A 25,492-nucleotide genomic window follows, 5' to 3' on the forward strand; every position below is an offset into this window, starting at 1 on the left:
ATAATCGAACCATGGGAACGGGGGTTTATGGGGTTTTCCATTTTTGACCCTAAAAACAACAAATTTTGCAATTTCTTTTTAAACCATTTTGTAGCGCTAAAAAAAAAAATAATAATAATTTAGAATTTTGAAATAATTTAGTACATTGAAGCGCTGTTGTATGCCTAACAATCACAGAGAAAATTCAAAAATAGTGTAATTTAAAATTCCCATGCTATTCTTATGGAGAAAATGAAAATTGTTGTAGTTTACTTGTTTATGAATATAAATAGATAACATTTGGCAAATTTATTTATTTCATCCTATACTATTGACGTATGGTTAAAAAAATACTTTTTACCTTCCCGGTAGCAGCAAACCTAAGCACTCGTTAAATAATGTTATTTAAATAGGGAATATGTCTTATTTATGGAAATATTTGAGTAAAAATGTAATCTGACAAGTTGAAATTCGCTTAGTCTGCAGGTTTGCTGCGGCGGGGGTATTTTTACTTATCCAAAAGTAGTTTTCTTTGCTACATTCTGAGGAAACAGTGTGGCACTATTTCTAATCACGACTAATACAGAATGCTGCAAACCGTTGGTGAAAGTAAACATCTGCTTTTAAATTAGCTATATTTATTTCTTAACATTGTAGTTCCGAAAGTCTGACATTGGACCCATTAAATTAAGACCCTCTGGGGTGGAGCCCTTTTGACGGATCTGCACCATACAGAGAGCACAGAATAGAAATACTTCACACAAACCATCCTTGAATAATGCTTAATAGCTAATAATGCCTGAAAGTTTCATCACAATCTGTTGAGCGGTTTCGGAGTCCTTAGGGTATACATACATACTTCCACTTTTATAGATATAGAAGAGAAGATAAAAGATATAAATTGTTTTTTTTTTTCTAAATTAGTAAGTAAAATAAAATAAATAGTATATTTTGTACCTAGGGCTGAAAATTAGGTTTTGCCGGCTCGAGATGTTTTAAGTTTGAGACAAAGTGGAGAACATAAAACGACTGAGAGCTGCAAAACCATTTCGGTCCGTGGTACGAACGCTATTTTTTACCACACTATACCCTATTACCACTATTCACCACAATAATAATGCACACTGATAGTCAACACAACTACAACTTTAAGGTTATGTGAAGAAATAATTTGAGGAATCAGCGAAAAAAAAAAATGGTTGCTAGGAAACAGTGACAATAATACAATTCTATTGCAATGCTATGGATACTGATTGTGTATTTAATATGCATTCATGTTTTGAATAGGGATGTAAAAACCTGCTCGGTCCCCAAATGACAATGACAGCTGGCATGGCCAGCAAAACGTAGATTTCAGCCACCAATTAACGTATGTAAAACAGCTTAAAACATCATAGTGTGTTGAAAAAATATTAAATGAGTTTTGAGTTTAATTTGTATGAGTACATAACGTTGAGGTTTTGTCAACTTTAGGCTGGTTGTGATTTTTCAACTATGTACAAACCAAATCATCATCTACTATGCTCTCAGTTGGTGATCAAAAGAGTTAAAAATTATTGGAAAATAAATGACAAGCAGATGTTCAACTGGAAACACAAGTCAATTCCCTATTCAAGGAAACATCCTTTTTCAAGTAAATTACCTATAAAAAGTTAAAGTCGAGGAATCCACCTGATTTATATCAAACCTAGCTTCAAAGTAGGTCAGTGAGATTTTTTACTTTTTTAGAGTGATTTTTGGCTATGGAAGAGGGAGGGAGGGACATCACTGTTTGGTTTGGTCTGTCAATATTGGTCTATGTAAGTGGATGGGTTCATCACATCAGCGTTATGGCGAGTGTCGTGTTACGGGCCTCATCATCCATCTAACTCGCTCTGTCCATTAGCCTCCCCACTCAATGGATAATGCTGCCACACACTCATTTGTACCCATTGCATCTTTTTGTTTGTAATGTTTGTTACTTTGGAAGAAAAAACAAGTGTGTTAATACTGTTAATTAATCAAGACAATCTAGCCAAATTCCTTTCCATCCAAATAAATCCATTTTGGAAGATATAAGACAAATTTATTTTATCAATTCTTAATAGATGGAAATAAATGTTAACTTTATAGTCTACTAACAATCAGTAGTTAGTAGAGTATTGTAATGTGCACACACTGTATAGTTAATTTTGTACTACTATACTTGTTTTTCCTTGAGAGGTATTGATGATTATTATAGGCTATGTAGCCTACTATAAACCAGTCAAGATCGTCAACCAATTACTACAGTTTACTCCTGGATGATTAAACTAATTTTGGTGGCTCAGCTTTTATTAATTAGTTCTAAAGTTAATATTATTGTTAATGCCTGAGTGGCCAAGTGGTTAGAGGTGGGTGTTATGTAATGTAATATTGGTAATATTAATATAATAAATAATACTATTTGAGTGTCGCCTATTACCTTACTTCAACCTGGAGGCGAGTTAGCGTAGTGAACGAGCTAACCTGAAGGCAAGTGAGCGCAGCGAACGAGCTCCAACCTAAAGGTGAGTGAGCGTAGCGAACGAGCTCCAACCTAAAGGTGAGTGAGCGTAGCGAACAAACTTCAACCAGGACGTGATTGAGCCATGCGAACAAGATCATCTTGAAAATTAAGAAGTTAAACGGGGCAAAGCCCGCGGGTTACAGCTATTTATATATATATATTTATATATGTGGGCACACATATAATATATATATTTATATATATTAGTTAGCGCGATAACTCGAGCAAAAATGATCCGATTTTGATGAAATTTGGTACAAACGTGTAAACCTAGTTTATTCGAACGAGTTCGCGAACTAGCATGATCAGACTATGGGAACAGGGGTTTATGGGGGGGTTTTATGGGGTAAAAATTGGTTTTTCCATTTTTGACCCTAAAAACTTAAAATTTAGCAATTTCTTTCCAAACCATTTTGTAGAGCTTAAAAAAACAAATAATTTAGTATATTGATGCGTTATTATGCGCCTAATGGTTACGGAGTAAATTCCAAAAATCTGTAAATTTAAAATTTTCATGTTATTTTTATGGAGAATAAGTTAACTGTTGTAGTTTGCTTGTTTATTAACATATTTTGATCAAATTTGGAAAATACATTCATTTCATAATACACTAATACATTTACAAAAAAAAAATACCTTTTTACCCTCCCTGTTGCAGCAAACCTAAGTACTCGTTAAACTAAGGTTATTTAAATAGGGAATAAATGTGATGTAATTTTAAGGAGACATTTTAGTGTAAATCCAGTCAGGCAAATGGAAATTTGCTTAGTCTGCAGGTTTGCTGTGGCGAGGGTATTTCTGTTCCGAGTTCGTTTGGCTCTTCTACCCAACCAATTTTCATGATTGAGGTCTCAAATTGAAGGTATGCACGTACAGATTTGCCATCAAGCATCAGCATATAATTACCTATAGTCTCACTCGGTTTATACGTAAACAAAATTTGATCTCTATGTATTTCTTATGGGAGTTAAATTTGGTTTCTCTTTGCCGAGTTTGTTTAGCTCTTCTACCCGACCGATTTTCATGATTGAGGTCTCAAATTGAAAGTATGCACGCACAGATTTGCCATCAAGAATCGGCATATATTTATCTATAATACCACCCGGCCTATACGTAAACAAAATTTGCTCCCCATTTATTTCTTATGGGGAGTTAATTTTGGATTTTTTTCCAAGTTCGTTTGGCTCCTCTACCCGACCGATTTTCACAAGTTTGGTCAAAATATATCCATAAACAAGCAAACTACAACATGTTCAATATTCTCCATAAGAATAACCTGGGAATTTTAAATAATTATTTTATGGAATTTTCTCCGTTACCAGTAACCATACAAAAACACTTTGATATACCAAATTATTTGTTTTTTAAGCTTTTTAATAAGATCTAGAGATAAATTGGGAAATTTTGTGTTTTGAGGGTCGAAAATGAGAAAAACCAATTTTTACCCCATAAACCCTCCCTATAAAACCCCGTTCTCATGGTCCGATCATGCTGGTTCGCGAACTCATTCAAGTTTATCCCGCCTTACACCTTTAAACCAAATTTCATCAAAATCTGACAAAAATTACTCAAGCTGTTCACGGCCACATAGTTATATAAATCTACTAGCTGTAACCCGCGGGCTTTGCCCCGTTAAACTTCTTAATTTTCAAGATGATCTCGTTCGCATGGCTCAATCACGTCCTGGTTGAAGTTCGTTTGCTACGCTCACTCACCTTTAGGTTGGAGCTCGTTCGCTGCGCTCACTTCCCTTCAGGTTAGCTCATTCGCTACGCTCTCTTGCCTTCGTTCGCTACGCTCACTCACCTTTTGGTTGCAAATTAGCTGTTGTCATAAATTAAAAAAAAAATAATAGTGCTGCACCCTGTTGGTAATCCTTGTAACTTTAATGCTATTGAACATCATAGAACAGAACCAACTTGTTTAATTGAAACATTTGTTAAGATTCATTAATTCCATTTCTCATAAGGTTAACATGGGAAACTCCAGAGCCACTGGGGCGGAGCCCAGAGGTCGGAGGGTAAAATCCTTTCTTAGTGAGCGTCTACTACCCAAAAAGAAGATGCCTGCCAAGTTTTAGGTTCCTAGGTCTTATGGTTTCTGAGATTTCGTGATGAGTGGGTGAATGAATGAATGAGTCAGTGGTATTTGAGCTTTATTGAGCGAAGCTCACTTTCCCTAACTTTGTAACTTCTTTGTAAGGGCATCAGAATGTAATGGCTTGACCAATTGATATGATTGAGCGAAGCTCACTTTCCCTCACTTTGTAACTTCTTTGTAAGGGCATCAGAATGTAATGGCTTGACCAATTGATATGAAATTTGGCCAACAGCTAAAGAATACTGAGCACAATGTTTTGGTAAAAAAATATTTGCAAATTTCCTTCTGGATTTTATTTTACGGGTCACGCAATTTCGCTTGTTATTTTAATGTAAGTTGAAAGAAAAATTATATTGGGTTTATGACATATGAGTTTATTTCATTTCATTTAAATAAGATAAACATATGATAATTGTTTGTAATTGTTTTGTTTACATTTCAATGTTTACTTTCATCATAGGTTAAAGTTGGAATGTAACAGTTTATCAATGGAAGTAACAGTTTTGCTATATTTGTTTTGAGCATGCTTCAAAGGCCACGTCATAATATTGGTCGTCGCACCGATAATGCAAATATTGTAAGAGAGTGGCGTCGTGAACAAGAAGAACCAGATAAAGCAGTGGCGGAAGAAGCTGATAATGATAGGCAGTTAGCTTAGACGATTGTAGAACAAATGTTGATTGCACGAGTACATCCTGCTATGCCCATTTACAAAGTACAAGCAAATGGTCAGGATGGCCAGTTTCACTACAAAGGTGCAGTATAAACTATCAGATAAATTTGTCATTCTTTAGAATTGAAATAATATCGGGCAAACAAACGGTGAATCTGTTGAAAGGGAACATATTGAAGGGTGTTAGCTGCTTTAACCATTGCTTCGCTCATTTATGCGTCTAAAGTGTAACGGCAGACCACCCAAGTATATATAGAACGTGTATTCTCTACTAACATTCCACGGGCGTTGCACGTAAAACTAGTCGCGGGACATTGCGGCTTATGGGAGTGAACACACTCATCTTATCTCGCTGAATTTTTTCCACGCACATTTCTAGTTTTAACCTGACTGATTCACTGTACAGTGAGCGTGGAAGGGGGGGAGTGCGGATCACGGACACGGACAATTTTTATTGTCAGTGTGGCTTGCTCCATCAGTCTCGCTGGTTAGCCCGAAAAACCTATCTCGTAAGACGAGTGTAGCCAAACGGAAAAAACAATCTCGCTGGTTAAAAATTACAAGTGTGGCCCCAGCCTAATACAGAAATCTCCTTACACTTTTTGGCATATTCTTCGGAGTTTATTAGGTGTTTATATTATATTTTTATTTACCCAAGCTGTAATAATAATTTTGCGTCATAAACATATTATTTCGTCTATTGATTGTTACAAAAATATAATCACCGCCTTCATTAGAAGCTTGGCAATAGCAACATCCGGGAGGGGATTGGAGCTAGTGGCTAATGCTACTAACCAATAGTGGCTTTGCGACTGCCATCTTCTAATAATTTCTGGTGACAACTACTCCCGCTATTGGCGAATGGCGAATAGTAAGCGTTGGCCGCTCCATCTCCCAGCTGTTTGCCATTAGAACCAAATGAATTGCGGTACAGTGAATGAATGAATGAAATATTATATATATTCCTCATAATGAATTCCAGCAAGAATAAATAAAATAAATTCCTAATAAACTACAAACAATAATTAAACAGGCTATAATTAGAAAATATGTTTCTGAACTAAGCTATGGCATTAAATTTGAGTTGTTGAACCTGCACTGTGTAAGAGTAAAACCTTTGGGTTGTAAATTACGTCCTGACATCAAAATGCCAATATCCTGTGCTGTTCAATGTATAATAATTATCTTATTGCGGGAAAATAGATGGAGTTTTTTTATATTACAGGTAAGCTTAGTTATAACTGGAGTTAGTAAATAAACACAACACACCTATCAGTTTAGGCTATTAGCCCGACTTAATGTAATCGTAACTGTACTTCTGGGCAGGCCTAGACAATTATCCATACCTTGCTTAAAAGTGGACTTCTATAAGCTTAGGTAATTAATTATTTACTTATTATAGTTGTAACTGGACGTGTATAGTCCTTAGCCTGGCAATCAAATAACAGTATTTATATAGCTACTGTTATCAAAAGTTGGAATTACTGAATCGTTCCCAAATTAGTGTTTCACAAAATGCAGATTCCATTTTCAGCCGAACTATTAAAATGAGGATTTGCCGAACAATTATTAATATTACAGAATAGTATTAAATGATCTACAACTTTTCACATTTCATAACTTATAATGTGCAGATGGTTATATAATGTTTTGCTATGGTCAAAGGTCCAAATCAAAATGTTCTTTTCTTTTGGTCTGTATGTTGAAATTTGCTAGAATACTGTAGATGGTTTGTTAAAACCATATGTTATAATTCTTTTTCCTACAGTCACCTAACAATGTACACGTTCTCTCACTGATTTGAGAAAGCAAAGTGGCCAATACACTCATCAGTGAGACAATGTTAACATTCTTTGTTTGAAGTTCATTGTTGGTGATGGTGAGTTAATGTTGTTCAAAGGTTTATTGCGGACATTTTCCATCACGAATGTAAAAAACAATACACAACGTTTCGGGATCTGGAATCTGATCCCGTCTTCAGGTGAAAAAACTTAACTAACACCCCAGCCATGGGGTCACCATTGTCACCTATCTTTGCCAACATCTTTATGGAGGAGTTTGAGCAAAAAGCTTTGGCTTCAGCTCGGCTCAAACCGAGGATATGGTGGAGATATGTCGATGACACGTTCGTGGTTTTCCCTCATGGAGATGATAAATTGAATGAGTTTTTAGAGCATCTTAATAGCGTTTCATCCTCCATAAAACTAACCATGGAGGTGGAATCACAAAACAAACTCCCCTTTTTGGACGTGTGCGTAGAAAAGCATTTGAACAGTCTTAGAACATCTGTTTATAGAAAAAAGACACACACAGGGCAGTATCTAAACTTTCAATCAAACCACCAAATTTCTGTCAAGGAGGGGGTTGCTTACTCTCTGTTTGACAGGGCTAAGAGCATTTGCTCCAATCAGGATGAGTTGAAGGATGAAATAAAGAAAGTAGAACAGGATTTGGCTAGTAACGGATACCCTCGATCCATTATAAACAAATGCAAGAAAGATAGGGCTACTCGTGAACCTTTACAAAATCGCAAGGAAAAACTCGTCCACATGTCAATCCCGTATGTGTCAGGACTGTCGGAAAAAATCAGAAGGGTTGCTAGGAAATTTAATGTGCAAACAGCATTTAGGACACAAAACACACTTAGGCAGAGTCTCGTCAAAACAAAACCCAAAAATGACACTCAGGATACTAAAAACTGTGTTTACAGAATAAATTGCAATGATTGTTCCAGGCCTTACTATGGCGAGACAAAAAGACCGTTGAACATTAGAATCAAAGAACACAGAGAAAACACCAAAAAAGGTTTAGTGGAAAAATCTAAGATCGCTCATCATTGCTGGTCCGAAAATCATCGTATGAATTTTGAAGAGGCAAAAATTGTCCATAAGGAACCTCATTTTTTCAAACGTGAACTCATTGAAGCCTCATACATTAAATTAGCAGACCAACCAATCAGTCAGTCATCGGTTGAAATAAGGCCACTTTGGCTACCCATTTTGAACAAGGAACTAAAGGATAGGGAACTTAATTGTTCAATAAATAGGGAAATAACGAGTTCTCCTCAAAATTCGCACGTTATGTTAACTCGTAGTAAAACTCGTGATAGGAATAAACATAATTAACACCCATCTTGCGGCATCGTACATCGCTCCGCCATTTTGTTGGTTTTACTTTTCCAGGGACCGGAAGCCATTTCTGTTGTCTCCGTGTTTCCGATTGGTCAGCCATGTTGGTTCAGTCTCATTGGTGGAGTCATAGCGTACGGTGTTGTTAGTGTTCCATTGTGTGAGTTTTTTGTACATAAACCTTTAATTATAGATTATAGTGTTTTGTGATTTGTTATTAATTGCATGTTGTATCATGACTTGACTGCTATACAGTGCATATTTTTTGACTACTACCCACGGTAGTGTATTCCAACTTAGGTTGGACGTTTGTGTATTGTTAGTTGTAATGTGTTAGTTAAGTTTTTTCACCTGAAGACGGGATCAGATTCCAGATCCCGAAACGTTGTGTATTGTTTTTTACATTCGTGATGGAAAATGTCCGCAATAAACCTTTGAACAACATTAACTCACCATCACCAACAATGAACTTCAAACAAAGAATTGATTCTCGGTACGGACCCGGAGTAAGTAATCAAATAAGTGAATTGGAACAAATGCATTTAAAATTGGCTAATCACACAAACCATTTGACCTTTCTTGTGAAATGCAAACGTGATAATTTGATACCTAAAGGTTTTTACCTAAAGCCTCCTTACAAAAGTTTCAAAGCCAGCAAAATAATGTCTTTAGCTTCTAAATCTCTAATCAATGAAAGAATTGAACACCACCGTTTAGAAAAAAGACTTCTGAAAAGCTCTATTGAGAACAAAAAAGCTGAATTGGCACTAATAATAGGTTCTGATTTTCAAAACATTTTTCAAAGCATACAAAATAGGTTCAACAAAGAATCGGAAAATGTGAAGGCTAGGCAAAAGGCTAAACTACAACATCTCAGACCTCCTGATAACATTGATAGGAATACTCAAATTTCACAGTGTGATGATGCAAAAAACCAAGTTGTGAATCTGTCTTCTAAAGTTCTAAACCCAGTTGAGATTTCTGTTTTGAGCAGAGGGCTAAATTTTTCCGTTGTGCCTAAATCAGTTAAAACGCTGGATTTTGTGACAGGGATTGAGTCTGCTGTTTCTCAGTTACCTGAGTCTCAGGGGGATCAGTTCCGTTGTGAAGCTAGTATTTTACTAAAGAAAATTCCCACTCCTAAACCTAATCTTAGTAAAGAGGAAACCAAAGCAGTATCAGTCCTTGGGAAAGACGGTACTGTAAAGATTTTGCCCGCGGATAAAGGGAATGCCACGGTAGTTCTTGATACTGTGACATACGAAGAAAAAATGTTAGAAACTTTGCAATCTGGCCAATACACCCAATTGAAAAAAGACCCCACAGAAACTTTCGAGCGTAAAATCGCGAGTACTCTAAGAAAACACAAAAAGTTTTTTAGTGACAAACAAAGGACTCGGTTGACACCACACCATTCCAAAATTCCACACATGTACGGGTTACCTAAGATCCACAAACCTAACGTTCCTCTGAGACCAATAGTTAGCTCCCGTGATTCTGCTTGTAGGGAATTGTCTAAAGTCCTTCTGGACATTTTAAAGCCTTTAGTAGGAAACACTGATTCGTTTATCAAAAACTCCAAAGATTTTGTAGAAAAGTCTAAATCTATCGTACTGGCTGATACTGACAAGCTGGTCAGCTTCGATGTTGAAAGTCTGTTTACGAATGTCCCCGTTTCGGAAACCCTAAAAATAATTGAGACTCGTCTCACAAACGACGATACTTTAGCTAACAGAACTAAACTCCCTGTTAACGTCATAATGGAACTTTTGGAGTTGTGTACTCAATGTAACTATTTCCAATTAGAGGGTAAATTATACCGTCAAGATGAGGGTATGGCCATGGGGTCACCATTGTCACCTATCTTTGCCAACATCTTTATGGAGGAGTTTGAGCAAAAAGCTTTGGCTTCAGCTCGGCTCAAACCGAGGATATGGTGGAGATATGTCGATGACACGTTCGTGGTTTTCCCTCATGGAGATGATAAATTGAATGAGTTTTTAGAGCATCTTAATAGCGTTTCATCCTCCATAAAACTAACCATGGAGGTGGAATCACAAAACAAACTCCCCTTTTTGGACGTGTGCGTAGAAAAGCATTTGAACAGTCTTAGAACATCTGTTTATAGAAAAAAGACACACACAGGGCAGTATCTAAACTTTCAATCAAACCACCAAATTTCTGTCAAGGAGGGGGTTGCTTACTCTCTGTTTGACAGGGCTAAGAGCATTTGCTCCAATCAGGATGAGTTGAAGGATGAAATAAAGAAAGTAGAACAGGATTTGGCTAGTAACGGATACCCTCGATCCATTATAAACAAATGCAAGAAAGATAGGGCTACTCGTGAACCTTTACAAAATCGCAAGGAAAAACTCGTCCACATGTCAATCCCGTATGTGTCAGGACTGTCGGAAAAAATCAGAAGGGTTGCTAGGAAATTTAATGTGCAAACAGCATTTAGGACACAAAACACACTTAGGCAGAGTCTCGTCAAAACAAAACCCAAAAATGACACTCAGGATACTAAAAACTGTGTTTACAGAATAAATTGCAATGATTGTTCCAGGCCTTACTATGGCGAGACAAAAAGACCGTTGAACATTAGAATCAAAGAACACAGAGAAAACACCAAAAAAGGTTTAGTGGAAAAATCTAAGATCGCTCATCATTGCTGGTCCGAAAATCATCGTATGAATTTTGAAGAGGCAAAAATTGTCCATAAGGAACCTCATTTTTTCAAACGTAAACTCATTGAAGCCTCATACATTAAATTAGCAGACCAACCAATCAGTCAGTCATCGGTTGAAATAAGGCCACTTTGGCTACCCATTTTGAACAAGGAACTAAAGGATAGGGAACTTAATTGTTCGATAAATAGGGAAATAACGAGTTCTCCTCAAAATTCGCACGTTATGTTAACTCGTAGTAAAACTCGTGATAGGAATAAACATAATTAACACCCATCTTGCGGCATCGTACATCGCTCCGCCATTTTGTTGGTTTTACTTTTCCAGGGACCGGAAGCCATTTCTGTTGTCTCCGTGTTTCCGATTGGTCAGCCATGTTGGTTCAGTCTCATTGGTGGAGTCATAGCGTACGGTGTTGTTAGTGTTCCATTGTGTGAGTTTTTTGTACATAAACCTTTAATTATAGATTATAGTGTTTTGTGATTTGTTATTAATTGCATGTTGTATCATGACTTGACTGCTATACAGTGCATATTTTTTGACTACTACCCACGGTAGTGTATTCCAACTTAGGTTGGACGTTTGTGTATTGTTAGTTGTAATGTGTTAGTTAAGTTTTTTCACCTGAAGACGGGATCAGATTCCAGATCCCGAAACGTTGTGTATTGTTTTTTACATTCGTGATGGAAAATGTCCGCAATAAACCTTTGAACAATGTTAACATTGTCTCACTCTAATTACTTTGTCTCACTCCAGATTTGCAACGTGAAGGCACGAAATAGTGAACGCGTAACATGCAGGCAACGGTATGCGCGCGAAATACATTGGCAGCACTGGCTGTAAATCAGCTGGTCAGCTGTTGTACTGTTGTATTTGTCACTTCACATTAAATGTTATATTAAAAGTTCACTTCTGTGTAAAAATAGGTTAATGTTTCTTCACAAATTTATTTGTTTTATGGTAACTGTAGGAAAAGTATAATGTGCAACTCGAGTTCAAAGTACAATTGCCTCACTCGAGAAACCATTCCTCACTCGCCTACGGCTCGTGAGTAAAGATTTCTCTCGAGTGAGTCAATTGCTCACTTTTCTCACTAGTTGCACAAATAACTATTATTTACATTTTCTTGTTAGTTCATAAAACTGTCATGGATACTTTCGTCCCATACGCCTAATGTTAAAAATTGTAAATTTTAAGTTCCTTTTAAATTGTATTAGCATTATGTAATTGAAATTAGTTTGTTTACAAACCTTCTCACTATTAGTCAAAGTAATCTTGTTAAGTTTGGCTGAAATGGGTTCAGCTGTTTTTGAGTTCAAGTGATACAACCTTTGCATTGAAATTGATCCCAAAGAGCTTCGCTTCGCTCAATAATGAATTTTTGTACCATACATTTTTAGACAGGAACAAGCCAGGGATTGGATTGTTCCTAAAACAATTATAAAATACCATACTAAAGGAGTATAAAAGACACAAAACTGTATGTTACTATATTTCAACTTCATTATATAAAGGGGAAAATGTGGAATTGCAGTTATAGTGGGGTCGTATAGCTGCATATGATGGCAGAATATTTCAGTTCTGGCAGAGAGGCTGCAATTTTAGGTGGTTATAGTATACAAGTTTCTGAACCTAAAACCGCCCAGACCCCAATTTTTAAGGACCTCGGTTGTCCGTAATGACGTCATCAAAATGGTGGCCGTAAGAGGATGCTGGGTCCCCATGAATTGGCTATAACGACCGAATGCCTGAACCGATTTTCATGAAATTTGGCACACAAGTGCTTGAATACATTATCTCGGCCTGGGTTGAAAATGGTCAAGTTTCATCAAGTCATTTCGAAATGGCGGCTGTTGAAAACTAATAAAATATGAGGAAAATAATTGTGAATTGTTTTATACAGGGTGATTTTCAAATGAGTTCCCCCCTACTTTTTTATACATTTCTTAAGATATCAACTCTGAACCAGGTCAGATAATTGTAGAGTAGCGAGTACTTCATTTTGACTGGGTTTTATTTTATCCGTTTTTTGTTATCAAGCTTTCGTGATAAAATATAATAATTATTTTGATTTAAAATGTCAATATTTCAAAAACCAAATATGAGAATGAAAAACGGATCGCGGCATTGAATTCAACATAAAAAAGTAGTTTAAATGATGGGTCACAACACCACCTTCATATTTAAAATAATTTATCACACTTCAAAATGGCGGATTCAAGATGGCGGCTGAAAAAAATACATCCGTCATAACTGAGTGAAAATAGGTCAACAATGAATGGTGGTGTCCACTTATCTTTATCTAGCACTATTTTGAGATTATGGCCTTAGTTTGTAAATGCACAATGTTATAATGGACTAAAAATAAAGTTATAAAAAGTTCTCATAACTTTAGAATGGATCAACATTTTTTTTTACGAATTGCAGCATCGTATTCAGCGTAAAAGTCTTGTTTGAAACGGTGGGTCACAACCCTACCTTTACATTTGAAAAAATAACTTTTTATCCAAAATGGCGGATCCAAGATGGCGGCCAAAAATTTAAACCCAGTCAAAATTAAGTACTTGCTACACTAGAATGATCTGACATGGTTTAAAGTTGATATCTTAAGAAATGTATAAAAAAGTAGGGGGGGAACTCATTTAAACTCACCCTGTATAAAACAATTCACATTTATTTTCCTCATATTTTTTTTTAGTTTTGAACAGCCACCATTTTGAAATGACTTGATGAAACTTGACCATTTTCAACCCAGGCTGAGATAATGTATTCAAGCACTTGTGTGCCAAATTTCATGAAAATCGGTTCAGGCATTCGGTCGTTATAGCCAATTCATGGGGACCCAGCATCCTCTTACGGCCGCCATTTTGATGACGTCATTACGGACGACTGAGGTCCTTAAAAATTGGGGTCTGGGCGGTTTTAGGTTCAGAAACTTGTATACTATAACCACTTAAAATTGCAGGCTCTCTGCCAGAACTGAAATATTTTCCTGCTACCCAACCTGACTATTATGGAATTTCGATGTAGATTAATTTACATACTGTTACATAACTTATCTTTATCTAGAATGTGACACAATCAGAAGATGATGCTGTTACTCAGAGGCTAACCAGGTTAGAAGAACAAATGAAGACGATTCTCGCACACAACAGGTAAAGAAAAAATTATTTATTCTACACTTTGCTACACAACATTCAAAAATGTTATCTTCCGTAAGCTCATCAATTTTTTTTTAATTTAATGGCCTAGCTTTCAAACCCTTCTCTGAAAATATCACCACACCTCCACCTGAAGTGGTGGTACGGCAATACTCGGAAGTTAAAGATAATTGATTTAAATTAAATAAAATATTTCTAGATTACCTTTTGTCATATTATGCTCAGTCAAAACAACAATATTTGGTTTTATCTCTTCCATTCACAATTTCAAAGACTATTTTCTAGATGACAGGTGTTGAATATTTTGATGAAATATTTTAATTGATTTTAAACTTTGAATCGATGATAATTTTGTTTTTGAAGTTTTTGCCAATTTTAAAATTTAAGTCAGGTTGACGAGGGGGGTCAAAGAAGAGTTTAAATTACAGTTCTGTGGAGTCAGGTGAGGCTGTGACGGTGTCAGCCGATTTACCAGGGGGTGTTTGTGTTCCAAGCTCCAAAGAATTTCTGGCAGGCTGTGTAGCGTTGTCATCCTCTTGATCTTCAATGCATGGTGGAGGCAGGGTAGATTCATCGTGCTTTGGTTAATCAGCAGTCCCGGTGCATTCCATTTCTAATCTTGCTTGCTGCACTTTTCAGAGCGCTCAAAAATTGTGGGTGCGATAATCTGTTTTGTAAAACTCGGGAAGATGCTTTGTTGTAGGAACTAATATAGTAGTTGCATTGGTGAGCAAACCAAAGTCTTCAGCCCCCTTTTCTTAAAATCATTTGTCAACTGCTTGTAGGCGTTATCGTAGTCTTGAGAGGATGGCATAGTGTAATATATTGGTTTTGTTATCAGACTATAAACAACAGCTCCATTCTTGATTTCCTGACACGTTAATTTCTCTAAAACATAATCCGAAGCAATGGGTTACCCCATTTTCGCCTGAATTTCATTGCAACACCAGCTGACATGTGCCGAGGATTGGAGAAATCAGCAGATATGGTATGTGCAGAAGCGGCTGAGACATCTGTTTCCCATTGATCCATTGCATAAAACATGTCCACCTCTACAATATTGATCTTTGTGGTAGTATCGGTCTTTATATAATTTACAGCTTTGTCTTTTTTTTATTGGATGTTGTTAATATGGCAGCCACTTTTTGAGCAAAATTAGATTTTCCTCGCCTATTGAAATTAGTCCATGGCCAGTGAAAAAATTACAGAGCGTGACAGAAAAAAAAAGACAGAAGTCCCACTTGTGAATGATCCTCAGCAATCCATTCAAGTTCAAAGTTTATGATAGAGATCTTAATGTCCAAATCTGGCCTGTCTCGCCTCATCGGTAAGGAAGCTAATAACAGGTCAGTAGCTTACGTCGATACAAACGTTTAAGTGTTTCAAGGACCCCCTGATCCATTGGCTGGCACAAAGAGGTAACGTTCGGTGGCAAAAACACACACTTTATTTCTCCACTTTTTAGTTCATCTACAGATGGGTGTGAAGGGGCGTTGTCGAGCAATAAAATAGCCTTCTTTGGCAAATTGTTTTTTTCAGCATACCTTTCAACAGACGAGACGAACTGATTGTTAAACCACTCTCTGAAGATCGCAGAATTCATCCAAGCGCTTTTTTGTCCTCTGTACCAGACCGGTAATGTCGACTGATCTTTGAAGTTTTTAAACGCTCTTGGTGTATTTGATTTTCCAATCATGCAAAGTTTGAGTTTATTGTTTCCTGTGACGTTGCTGCAGGCCATTATTGCAACCCTCTCCTTTTTCTTCTTATAACCTGGAGCGCTATTTTCTTCCTTGGAAGCCAGAGTGCAGCTAGGTAGCATTTTAAAGTTCAAACCACTTTCGTCACAGTTGTATAACTGGTCCCTGCTGATTCCTTCCTCGTCAAGCAGCTTGTGTAAAAACATTTTAAACTCTCCCACAGCGTTTTCATTTCCTGACAACTTTTCTCCGCTTATATAAAGCTTTCTGACCCCTTATCGATTCTTCCACTTTTCCAACCACTCCTCAATGGCTTCGAAATTGGGATCACTTACGATTTCCTTATTAAATTGGAGAGCCTTTTCCTGCAAAATGGGTCCAGACATGGGCAGTCCTTTTGATCTACATTGTGTAAACCACAAAAATAACGCTTTGTTCACTTTGTCATACACGGTTGTTTTCATCATTTTGCACTTTTTTATTCCTGAACTTGATGCCTGGTTAGAACACCATTTTTCTATTTTTTCATGGGATTTTATCCAGTCACTCACTGTACTAGTCCCCACTCCCATCTCACTCGCTATCTTTTTTGCACTTTCGCCCGCTTGCAAACGTTTCAACGCGTTAAGTTTTTCCTCCATCGTAATGACAATCTTTTTTCGGCCATAACAACTCATTCGCCTCTAGCACTCTTCCTTCCCGAAACTAAAACAAACCGTACAAACAAAGACTAGGTCACTGAGGCACAACAAAGGCAGCACTGAAAACTGACACAAGTGATGCGTTGTCGTCGCTGCGCATGAGTGGGGTGTTGGCGTGGGTAGGAGGGGTGGGGGGAATTCTATTTTTGTTTCGCGAGTCAGTGACCTTGCCCGCGCACCTGCACATCGCATAACCCTCACGGCACGCCAGCGTCTCTAACCGGCCTACAAACAGCGACTGCTCGGTCAACAAACATTTGCCCTAGAGTGTTTTTGAATTTTTTCAAAATCGCGTCCGGATATCGGAGGGTCCGGATATGGGAGATCCGGATAAGAGAGGGTTTACTGTATTGGTTTAAACGTCTGTAGACTATAGGGGTTTTCTCGGATATCAAACACATTGCAACACTCAACATCTACTTACATTAAGTTTTGAGGGCATATGTTCCAAGATAGCAGCTAAAAACTCTGTTTTCACATGTCTCCCTTGTTTGTTGGCTTAAAATAATTATTTAAACGTCTGAATAGGGTTATTTTCGGATGCAAAACACATTGCAACACTCAAAATTTACAGTACTTACATTAACTTATGAGGTCATATATTCCAAGATGGCAACCAAGATGGTCGCCAAAAATTCTGTATCCGTATACCTCCCTTGTTTATTTGTTTAAAATAATAATAACATCTACAAAGGTGTTTTCTCGGATTTCAAACACATTGCAACACTCATTATTTACTTCCTATGAGTTTGGAGGGCATAGGCTAAAACATAGAAGCTAAAACTCCTATGAAAGATAAGAAACGTAATATAAATTTTAAAAATCCACATGAATGGTGTAAGCAAGTGCACCAAACTACAAGTGCATGACCTTGTGTTCTGATAGTCAGGGTAGGAATGTGCAAAAGAAAATTGAAAAATTCAGCAACAATAAAATTAATGTTTTCGGATATGTTCTTGCCAATGCAAGTTTACTACAAGTTTTAGAATCATCTTCAATAGACACAAGTAACCCTGTCAGTTCAAATAATAATATAACTGAATTAACTAGATCCACTTATGATTTACAGGCATATTATATAAAAGTTTATTTGTTTGTAAATAAATATTTAATAAAATAATTTATTTAAAAACCTGCTTGCAATGAGGTTAACTTTGCTCCTAAATGTTTAATCAAATTAAAACAGTGTGCACAATATTTATAGGTATTTATTATATTTCCAGCCGGCTTCAAAACTTTAAACAACACTATTTATACTCTTCTTAATACCATATACAGTAGTTAATATGAATTAGTTTCAAACACTTTTATTGAAGAGTACAAAATCACTACATTCGTACATGGCAATGTCAACATGTCAAACCCCTTATTAATATATTTAAGAATATTAAATAATTTAACTGTTATAAATATTCTAATATTTGAGTTATAAAGTTGTTATTAAATATGAGCGTATATAATTATTGAATCCTATTGATAACCAAGTTTACAGTTATATGTTAGGTTAAAGATCAGTGTTTTGGAGTTAAAAGGCTCGCAAAACGACATTTAAATCCAAGCTTAAGACATAAAAAAGAGTAGTAATAATAGAATAGAATAGATTTATTGGTCAACTTAATCTATTTTTTGGAATTTCCAGTTTGAATTTATTTCTGGTGTTGTGTTTATGAATCTCATTTCTTTTGACCAATAAATTTACATTCTTTTTTATCAAAATCAGAACCTTATAGATGTATAAATTTATCACTGTCAGAATCCCAGTTTGAAAAAATAATGGTCTACAGTGATCTAGGCTATCTGCACCTGATAAAATTCGGGTAGCCTTTTTCTGTACTAAAAGAACATGTTCGATTCCAACACCATTACCCCACACTATGAGACCATACCTAAGCAAACTTTCAAAAAAGGCATAAGTACTTTTTTAAGTGCCATTTTAAGTACTTATCTGATACAAGTTTTTTTAGGTTTATCAAAAGGTTAATTAGTCTGGACAATTGTTTACATACATTTTCAATATGCACTTTCCAAGAGAGCCTACTATCAATACCTAGTAACTTAACAGGTGAACAGTTTTCTAAATCTAGATCCCTAAAGGAAATTTGCAAATTACATGTTTTACTTTCATTTAAATACAAAGCTATTTGAATTAAACCAATTGACAGTATCAGTAGTAGAGGTAGTTGCCACATGTTTAAGTTGGCATCATTAACATTTAGTAATGTAGTGTCATCTGCATAAATAATAGTCTTACAAGTTAAGTTATCAGGCAAGTCATTCATTAAAACTAAAAATAAAATGGGCCCCAATACTGAGCCTTGGGGACACACCTTGGTTCACACAAGCAACATCAGAACGTATGCCATCCACCACTACTATCTGTTTGCGGTCCAGCAAATATGACTTTTATATTGCAAGCTCTCTGTTGTATAAACCATAAAATCTAAGTTTATCTAGTAAAATGTCATGTTTAACACAAGTTTAATAATGCCACAAAATAATAATGGCGGCCAAACCAGAGTAGGAGGGGGCCCACTATGAGTGGCCCTGCTGAGCTATAGGCGCGTCTTTTCTTATATATATTACAACTAGTCACGATACAGACCTTGTGGCCACACGTAGTGGCCTTCCGACCGCAGAGGGATAATTTAATATACAAGTTGTTTTATAATGCGGGTTGAAAAGTAGACAAATTGGCAAAAATTAAAATGGTAAAAAGGAGGGAGCAAAAGAGGTTATGACTCACCCTACATATTGAAATCAAGTGGGCTGAACTCAATCCTCTTCTAGCTAGAGTAGAATATCCTCAGCCTGTTTTTAGTGCTCATGAAAGGTAGGTATTAGACAGGATTATGGAGTATGTGTGTGCAGTGGAATTGCCAAGAAATAAAGTTTGAAATACTAAACACAAGTAATCTTTCTACAGTAAATACTTGAGAAACAGTAAATTGGAACCATTTGTAAAAACAGTTGTAAAAATATTGAAATGCCTATATAAAAGCTGGCAGGGTTGTACTATGCACTGTATCATAGTGATACAACTTTTGTAAAATTAGAGAAAAAAACATGATACATTTGAACAGTTCATATATTGTAATAATTAAAAAGCAGTACATGTATGAAAATAGTATTTAAAATACTAACTTGTATTCTAATTACAATTGTAAAAATATTAAAATTCCTATATCTTGTAAAGCGGGCAGGGTCGAACTGTATCAAAGTGATACAATGACCTTGGGAGTGACAAGTGTTTACCCGACGAAACCGGTTACACCACTGATCGATATTAGGTAGGAGTAGAGACCAGGGTTAGGGAGGGGGTGGTGGTTGGACCGCTCACTACAAAATGGTGGCAAGGAAGTAAAGGAAGCCTTTGTATCAATTTGATCAAGTGCGACCGCCCAAAGTGCTCTTTATTTCTGATTCTATTCAATTGTGATTTTAATACTAACAACTAGTTTACTGTTTAGTACAATGTTACATTAATTTGATTTATTGCAGCATGCAGGAGAATGTAAAAAAAGAACTGTCAGCTTGTCAACAAAACAACTTGCAACTAAAGGAGGAGCTCAAAAGTGCAGTAAAAGCTAAGGATCTTGCCGAAGCAACTGCAACTAAGTATGATATTGGCTATTAACGACGTTGTAATTTTGAGTTGTTATTTTCCTGTTAGTTTAAACAAAAATCTGAAAGTTTAGTAAAATAATTCAAAAAATACCTAACAGATTATTCTTAAAAGTTATTACCTGTAGTGATAGGTTAGTATCTGTTATCACCAAAATAAAATGTGCAAAACAACTACTTAAAAATAATAATTAATTGCATAAAATAAAATTGCTACAACAACTACCATCAAACAAGCATTTTAACTTTTCAAATGATGTAATCTTGGTTCAGCTGCGGCTATGATCATATCATACAATGCTCATGCCAATGCTGGAAGTACAAAAACCTCTCTCTCGGGAGTTTTGGAGACCCCTGGCCTAGCTCATGAAGAATGCCAAGTTTTTTAATCAGATTATAGGTAAACTTATTTCAGATTATTTATCTGTATTTTCAAGAAAAATATATAGTACTAGCTGGCCCGACAGACGTTGTCCTGTCCTAATGTGGTTTTATGTCAATTGTTCATACATTTTCAAGATGAGCTCGTTCGCATGGCTCAATCATGCCCTGGTTGAAGTTCGTTCGCTACTCTCACTCACCTTTAGGTTGGAGCTCGTTCGCTGCGTTCACTCGCCTCCAGGTTGAAGTTTGTTCGCTACGCTCACTTTTGGGTTGCAAATTAGCTGTTGTCATTAATTAAAAAAATAATAGTGCTTCACCCTGTTGGTCATTAACTTTTTAATGCTATTAAACATCACAGAATCAAATTGTTTGGTTGAACCAGCTGATAAGATTATTTAATTCCATTTAAATATGAGTACTCATAAGGTTAACATGGGAAACTCCAGAGCCACTGGGGTGGAGCCCTTTTCACGAATCTGCACCAAACTTCACACAAACCATCCTTGAATAATGCTTAATAATGCCTGAAAGTTTCATTACAATCTGTCGAGCGGTTTTGGAGTCCATAAAGGACAAACAAACAAACGTACATACATTGGATTTTATATATATAGATTCAAAATAGTACCAAATTTTCCATAAAGGAGCCACCAATGGTAACTCACAAGATTCATCTTGTATCAGAGGGAATATGCTATTTTGTCAAAATTTAATCATTTTAGCGAATTTCCCTATAGGGAAGTAGCTATTACAGTAGGTGGCATGGTAAGACCTAGGCCTGGGACACAAGATCACCCCATCTAGGCCTGGGACTGTCGATTTACTTTTCATTTTAATGTCCCCAGAGGCCAAAAACACCATTCGTTCAAATTTGTATATATCTTATCTTACTAATATTATAAATCTAAAATTTTGTGAGTTTGTGTGTGTGTGTGTGTGTTGCTCAATCACGCATAAACTACTGGACGGATTGGGCTGAAATTTGGCATGATGATAGCTCACATTCCCGATTAACATTAAAGCATATTCTTATCTCAAAAATCCTTTCGGGCTCCGCCCCAGTGGCTCTGTAGTTCCCCATGTTAACCTTATGATTTTTCATATTTAAAGTAATTAATGAATCTTAACAGCTGTTTCAATTAAACAAGTTGGTTCTGTTCTATGATGTTCAATAGCATCAAAGTTATAAGGATTACCAACAGGGTGCAGCACTATTATTTTTTTTTAATTTATGACAACAGCTAATTTCCAACCATAAGGTGAGTGAGCGTAGCGAACGATCTTCAACCTGGAGGTGAGTTAGCGTAGCGAACGAGCTAACCTGAAGGCAAGTGAGCGCAGCGAACGAGCTCCAACCTAAAGGTGAGTGAGCGTAGCGAACGAACTTCAACCAGGAAGTGAATGAGCCATGCGAATACTTATGAAGTTAAACGGGGCGAAGCCCGCGGGTACAGCCAGTGTGTATATATATGTGTGTCTGTGAACGCGATAACTTGAGTAATTTTTGTCCGATTTTGATGAAATTTGGTTTAAAGGTGTAGAGCGGGATAAACTTGAATGAGTTCACGAACCAGCATGATCGGACCATGTGAACGGGGTTTTATGGGGCAAAAATAGGTTTTTCTCATTTTTGACCCTCAAAACACAAAATTTTCCAATAATTTATCTCTACATTTTTTTAAAGAGATTAAAAAAAAAAACAATTTAGTATATCAAAGTGTTTTTGTACGGTTATTGGAAACGGAGAAAATTCAACAAATTTAAAATTCCCATGTTATTCTTATGAAGAATATTGTAAAATGTTGTAGTTTGCTTGTTTATGGATATATTTTGATCAAACTTGGCAAATTTATTTGTTTTATACTAATTTATTAATATTTACCAAAAAACTCATTTTTAGCGAATTTCCCTATAGGGAAGTAGTTAATACCGTAGGTGGCACGGTAAGACCTAGGCCCGGGACCGATTTACTTTTTAATTTTGATGTCCCCAGAGGCCAAAAATACCATTTGTTCAAATTTTTTAAATGTGTGTATATATATATATATACATAGATTTATATATATGTATATATATATATACGTCCGTGAACGCGATAACTTGAGTAATTTTGTCCGATTTTGATGAAATTTGGTTTAAAGGTGTAAGGCGGGATAAACTTAAATGAGTTCGCGAACCAGCATGATCGTACCGTGGGAATGGAGTTTTATGGGGTAAAAAATTGTTTTTCTCATTTTTTACCCTCAAAACACACAATTTCCCAATTTCTCTCTAGACCTTTTTAAAGAGCTTAAAAAAACCAATAATTTAGTATATCAAAAGTCTTTTTGTACGATTATTGGTAACGGAGAAAATTTAAAAAAATTTAAGTTTAAAATTCCCATTTTATTCTTATGGAGAAAATTGTAAAATGTAGTCGTTTGCTTGTTTATGGATATATATTTTGATAAAACTTGGCAAATTAATTTATTGTATATTAAGCTATTAATATATTACTAAAAAACCCTACTTTAACAGTTTCCTTGTAGCAGCAAACCGAGGTACTCGTTAAACCTAATGATATTTAAATAGATTTAATTGAAAATCAATTCCGAAAAATGGAAATTCGCTTAATCGGCAGGTTTGCTGCGGCGGGGGTATTATAGTTTCCTTGTAGCAGCAAACCTAGATACTCGTTAAACCTAATGTTATTTAAATAGATTTAATTAAAATCAATTCAGACAGATGGAAATTCGCTTAGTCAGCAGGTTTGCTGCGGCGAGGGTATTTTTTAATATAGTTTGGAAAAAATGTTGTACTAAAAATTAGCTTTATCTGCATACATTTTATGAAAAGCCAAGAAAAATTCATAAATACCCATCCACTTTAATTATATGTAGGTATTTATTGCAAAGTTCAAATTTGTAAATCACTGCACACCAGAAAAGAAACTAAATCCTTTAACAAATGAATGGAATTTTGACATAAAAAACCCAATAAACCATTTCAAACATTGCTAGTGTTTGTACTTTTTATAAATACCCTTTTATATATAGAGAGACTTTTGGGTATATATCTGGCCCACATCACTCCAGCCACTAACTTCACCATTCCCTTCTGTAAATAACAACTTTCTGGTCTAAAAATAGTACAGAAATCAGCTGCTGGCTGTAGTGTGGTGTCATCTTTCTCCTGAAAAATAAATAGAATTATTATATAATCCTGTCCAATCACATTGTCTTTGTCTCCTGCTAAGTATTTATAATTGTTTTTCCAGATATGAACGTTTGTTTAACATGGTGAAGAAGAATGTTCCCAATGGTGTTGTGTTAGATGACAAGGAGAAGGCTCAACACTCGCTGGACACTTCAGAGTCTCTCACCAGCAGTCTAGGCTCATCTCTACCTCCCTCCTCCCCCTCCCCCTCTCCATCACACCAGGTCACCATGTCAGGACCAGTCACTGACCTCTGACCTCTTGCTTGTGTCATCTGGTAGTGCATGTCACACTTAACAACAACAACAAATTAATATTATTTAACTTGTAAATCCCAAAGTTGAAACTATAATTAATTTATACCACACTGATTCTTGGAAAGATCTGAGGAATTTGAAACTACAATATCTAATCCTTTTGCCATTAATAGGCTATAAAGAAACATAATGAAATAAATGTATGAAATAAATGTTAGGGAGTAATAGAGCCAAGAAGAAATTATTTGTGTAATTGATCAAACCAACTATTACCTCTTGCCGATTAAAAATGGTTAAAATATTTTTAATGAAGTTTAACATTTTAAAACCACTTATTAGTTTGCCATGAATATGTCTGTGTTCATTGTTAAAGGTATTGTTTGTTAACACAATTTATAATCTGTTCATTAATATGCTATAAAGAAACATAAGGTTTCATAGTATGAAATAAATGTTAGGGAGTAATAGAGCCAAGAAGAAATTATTTGTGTAATTGATCAAACCAACTATTACCTCTTGCCGATTAAAAATGGTTAAAATATTTTTAATGAAGTTTAACATTTTAAAACCACTTATTAGTTTGCCATGAATATGTCTGTGTTCATTGTTAAAGGTATTGTTTGTTAACACAATTTATAATCTGTTGAAGGGAAATTATATAGGTACGTTGTCACTGGTGCGGCTGGAACTGCAGTCGTTGGACGACAGTCGTTGAACGATAATCGTAGAGCGCCTGCTTAGCATTGTTTTCAATAGTACCGTTGTCACTGACGCGACTGTAGCCGCAGTTGCTTCGACACCAGCAAGTATGTCATTCACAGATCATGCCTTTATCCAAAATTTTACAAGGATATTGTTAGGTACCTTAGGCCCGATTTCACCAAACATTTAAACCGCCGTTAAGCCCTGCTCTAACTGCAGTTAGCTCTTAACTGACGAAATTGGATTTCACCACTCGCCGTTAGCGCTAGTTTAGACTAAACTGTTGTTAGATAATTAACTGCCCAATTTTGACCGGTTAACTTCTTTAATCTTTCGTTAAATAAATATCAGCTCTGGCTTTAGGTTTATATGGAAAGGCCAAAAGCTAGAAGAGCATACCATACGAGTTAGCTTTTGAAAGTGATAGTGAAGAAGAGTATCCTATGTTGTTCGCCGAACTAGGTGGATAAGAGAAAAGTTAATGATTTAACTAAGACGAAATTAGTTTTATTACTAGATATGAATTATTAAAATGTTTTGCCTTTTTCTTTAGGTTATCCCACAAGGTTTTTGGTAAAGGCGTATCTCTAGGTATGTGATCAGCCACTCTTTTATTTTACACCGATTCTTTTATCCCGGCTGAAAAAGTGTTTTTCTACCTACATTATCAAATTCCT

General features: G+C 36.0%; 1 protein-coding gene across 3 annotated transcripts in view; it reads left to right on the plus strand.

Annotated features, from left to right (window-relative positions):
- The window catches only part of LOC128982830 (uncharacterized), a 107,582-nt gene extending 83,166 nt beyond the window's left edge, over positions 1-24,416 (plus strand). For 2 of the 3 annotated variants that reach the window (XM_054401855.1, XM_054401856.1), the window contains exons 4-6: positions 14,164-14,249; positions 20,155-20,271; positions 23,918-24,416. In XM_054401855.1, coding sequence (XP_054257830.1) covers positions 14,164-14,249; positions 20,155-20,271; positions 23,918-24,113 — 399 coding nt within the window. In that variant the 3' untranslated portion in view covers positions 24,114-24,416. The remainder of the gene's footprint in view (positions 1-14,163; positions 14,250-20,154; positions 20,272-23,917) is intronic. The other variant, XM_054401857.1, reaches the window with a different exon arrangement.
- The last annotated feature ends 1,076 nt before the right edge of the window (positions 24,417-25,492 follow it).

The sequence above is a fragment of the Macrosteles quadrilineatus genome, unplaced genomic scaffold (assembly GCF_028750875.1).
Source record: "Macrosteles quadrilineatus isolate MER2022 unplaced genomic scaffold, UCM_ALF_1.0 Scaffold_1__1_contigs__length_201487025, whole genome shotgun sequence".
NCBI lineage: Eukaryota > Metazoa > Arthropoda > Insecta > Hemiptera > Cicadellidae > Macrosteles > Macrosteles quadrilineatus.